This window comes from Castanea sativa, chromosome 2 (assembly GCF_040712315.1).
Source record: "Castanea sativa cultivar Marrone di Chiusa Pesio chromosome 2, ASM4071231v1".
Taxonomy (NCBI): domain Eukaryota; kingdom Viridiplantae; phylum Streptophyta; class Magnoliopsida; order Fagales; family Fagaceae; genus Castanea; species Castanea sativa.
In genome coordinates, this window is record NC_134014.1 from 23,299,863 (window position 1) to 23,303,836 (window position 3,974).

At 30.5% G+C, this 3,974-nt stretch overlaps 1 protein-coding gene across 1 annotated transcript; it reads right to left on the bottom strand.

Moving 5' to 3' along the window:
- Positions 1 to 506: 506 nt before the first annotated feature.
- On the bottom strand, positions 507 to 2,200 carry LOC142626032 (putative glutathione S-transferase). Its single transcript, XM_075799796.1, has 2 exons — positions 1,860 to 2,200; positions 507 to 970 (listed from the first exon to the last, which is right to left on the bottom strand). Exons 1-2 carry the CDS (start codon positions 2,169 to 2,171, stop codon positions 602 to 604), a joined length of 681 nt encoding a protein of 226 aa, XP_075655911.1. The 5' UTR covers positions 2,172 to 2,200; the 3' UTR covers positions 507 to 601.
- Positions 2,201 to 3,974: the final 1,774 nt, after the last annotated feature.

Below are 3,974 nucleotides of genomic sequence, written 5' to 3' on the forward strand. Positions count from 1 at the left end.
ATTTCAAATCTGATACATCACAAATTTGTTGGAGTAACACCCATCCACCACATGTTGTTAAATTCATAACAAGCATTGTAAATACTAATAATTGAAGTAGTATTCTTCAAAGTTCAAAGCTGGCTCATAATTATATATATATTCTAAAAAAAAGAAAGAATTTAAGTACAAACAACCCCCTAAATATGGGTGTTTTTGAATTTTATATTTAAAGTATTAGAATTTGGATATTAGCTTTTGTAGTTATATTCTATTTGCATTAGTAGCATCTCCATCCTTTTTTTTTTTTTTCCGTTAAATGTATCATGTGTATTTAGTTTATCTAATAAAATGATGTTGCATTATTTTTATTAATCCACATCAATTTTTAAAATTATTTATAGTTTTTTTAGGTTACAAAAATGACATGATATCATTTTATTAGATAAATTAAATATGCATGACAAGTTTATGTACAATTAACGGGAACTATGGATAGAAGGACTATTAATACAAATTGAATATAATTTCAGAGGACAAAATTCAAATTTTAAAACTTGTAAAATCTAAAGACTCCCAATTTTTTTTAGCAGAAAAAAAGGAGCTTAATTCATACACAACACTAGTGATTATGACATGGAATGTGTGAAGTGAGTTTTTCCCTCATGAACTTCATATAGGTCACCATATTTGCATAGTCAGGAAGGTTTTCTTTGATCGCAGGAACTTCCTTAAAATCCTGAATCCAAGAATCCAGGCGTGGAAAAGTTCTCGGATTTAGCACTTTGACACCCACTGCTTCTTCCATGCCAGAAAACCAATAAGCTAACCATCCATATGCAATGTCAACCATCCCTATACTGTCTCCACTGAAAAACTTCTTGTTCCCTAGAGCTTTCTCTTCCAAGATCTTAAAAACTTCCTGTGCCTCTTTTATTGCCTTTTCTTGTTCTTCCCCAGTGGTTTGGAAAAATGCGTGAAAAATGGGGGCCTAGAAATTAATGTATAGAATCAGTCAAAAATATTATTTCAAATTACATGTGCTAAAAATGTTTATTTTTGGACTAGACCATAGGATAAAGTTTAACTACGAAATTGATTGTAGTTTAAGGTTACAAACTCACTTAATAAAATAAATATTACAACATATTTTGAAAATCTAGCCGTTGAATTGCATGTTCTTTACGCTCTTAATACACATGTTAAATTTTGTGCCAATTGGATATTATTTACTATATGATCTATAAGCTTATATTTTATGCATAATTTTAAATTACAAAAAAGTGCAATTTAAAAAATTTATTGATGACATAATTATTGATCTTTAATTTTTTGAAATTTTGCAAGTATGGAGGATATAAGAAGGAGATGTAATCCAAATGTGGAATTGTTAAATTCATCTACAATAAAAGTAAGTTTGTAACTTAATGTTACAAATAATTTTGTAATTTAACTTTATCTTAGAACTTACATAAACCAAGTAGAGACTTAGACTATATCATGTTAACTTTTCAAAAGAATACTAAAATTTTACTGCACATAAACTTTACATCAATTTCTTTATAAATTGATGTGTCATTAATCACTAAAAGAAATTTAGATTTTTTTTAAGATTACAATAATTATATTTATTACTACATTAATTTGTAAACATTTTATAGTAAAATTTGTAATAATTTTAATATTTTTTACCCTGCATTAGATAAAAGTCAACTTAAATTAAGTAAAGGACCCACGTATCTTAAAGAAAATTACAGTAATACTTTTTCTAATTTGGTAGTATGCTCTACTGCGTTAATAACAGAGATATGCTTTCTTCTACTAGTCAGATTTATAACAAGAAGTATCAGAAAAGAAATCCCAATGAAGATCAAACTTACCTTCTGTAATCCAAACTGTATCCAAATTCGAGCTAAGGCTCTTGCATAGGCATCTTTTGGCAGCAATGGATTCTCGGGCCATGTTTCTTCAATGTATTCAAGAATGACTAAGGACTCGACAATTGGTTTGCCACCATGAACAAGGACAGGGATTTTCTTGTGAACTGGGTTGTATTGCAATAGCAATTGACTCTTCTCATTGGGAAGGTCTTCTTCCAGATAATCGTATTTCACACCCTTCAGTTTTAGAGCCCATATCACTCTATGACTGAAGGGGCTAGGCCAGAATCCTAGTAGCTTTACTTCTTCCATTTAGTAATGAGGGCGATCAAGGTGTGAGGTCTAGGGCCAAGACAAGTCAATTTATGCCAACAATGGTGTTCTCTTTCTTGGGCAATAAGTTTGTAGCTAGTTGTCTAGTTTGACTACACATTTTCTTTTCCTTCTTTTTAAGATTTGAAATTATGCAATTTTTTTTTTCTTTCGAATTGTGCAATAAGTAATGAAATATGAGCATGTGCCAGAAGTATTTCTAATTTTCTATTTAATAAAAAAATATTTCATGACACATATGTTCTTCACCTGCAACCCCCAAGTCAACCTACTTTTATCTGTTCATTATTAAACAAGAGGAAACTACCGTATAATTTGCTATTAATTAATAATGATCTTCAGTAACAATGGTCAATCATTGCAGTAGATTTGAGTTATGAAGCAATTAAAACAAGAATTAGCTAATAATCAAGGGAAAATCAAAGGAGTCAAATCTAAACAGGAGTGAGAAATCATGAAATGATTTGAGATTAGTTCAAAGCAGATCAAGGACTCACTTATGAATGGATTAAGCCATGGACACTCCGGAACTTTCATCACAAGTAAACTTTTCCCTTCAATTAAAAATTTAAAGGACATTTTATTTGCATGCGAAAAAAATTAAAAGATCAATTACATGACAAATATTGTAGTAGCTATCTCTGCAATGAATAGGCTGATATTGCTCTAAGAGAAAAAATATGTATATTTTACTCTCTCTCTCTCTCTCTCTCTCTCTATATATATATAATATTGTTTTGATAATATTAAAGTTGGGGAGGGAAATATAAACCCTCAAATGTTAAAATATTAGAAAGTGTTTATTGAGTTACAACTTACAAGGCTTTTAATAGTTTTTCACTAAATCATACTTCCTTTTTTTTTTTTTTTTAATCTTTTTTTTAAGGAAAAATAAGGGCTTATATGGCGTGGTATTATTGCCCAGTCCAGTTGGCCAACTTAAACTTGAATTCTATGACGTGGGAACACCGAGGCTGCTTGGAGCTATCCATGTGGGCACAATATTTAAACTAAAGCGCCACGACTCGAACTACCACACTCGGACTCGCAAGGAAGATGGTTCAAGGGACTCTTGCCATTAGGTTGCCACCCTTCGGTCGTTTTTGCAATGGTGATGGTTCAAGTGACTATGCATTTTTGGTGTGGTGGTCACTTTATAAGTATAAGTACTTGTAAGGTGTTGGGGCAAGGGCCGAGGTTCAAGTTTCCAGGAGGGAGTTTTACATGCATATTAGGCTAGAGTAGAATTTTTATATTGTATATAAAAAAAAAAAAAATCCAAAGTTGAATGAAAACTTTCCCTGCAAATCCGCTATGAAAAGAGAAGTTATCATTATGCAAGTAAAACCTTTATCCAGACACTACAACTCAGACATCTTATAGAGAAAACCTTTTATTGCACTAAAACATTGGACTCTTCCATCGCATGAATCACATCCCCTTGACTTTTCAAAAAATCCTCCATCTCTCTTGTAGTTTTGGTCAAAATAATTAATTTTAGACATAACAAGTAATGGCCCCTTACATTTTCACTGAGAACATGTTATGCATTTATATAATTGACTAATACATTTTTGTTTCCTCTAATTACTCTTATATCACACATATCTCATTAAATCAAAGTGTATTTAATGTACCATTCATAATTTAATTATGTTTTATTTTTATTGAATTGACTTGTATATTTTTACTTTTTAGACACGTTAAGATTTACTTTTTTTTTTCCCTTTTTTTTTTTTGCAAAGATGTAAAGACTTACTTGATATACATATTTTTTTATAC

Bases quoted from the DNA above. Each gene is read 5' to 3' on its own strand.
- LOC142626032 (XM_075799796.1), bottom strand. From the start codon at position 2,171: ATGGAAGAAGTAAAGCTACTAGGATTCTGGCCTAGCCCCTTCAGTCAT. The intron at 971-1,859 runs GTAAGTTTGATC...ATTAATTTCTAG, and splicing joins TACAGTTTGGATTACAGAAG to GCCCCCATTTTTCACGCATT.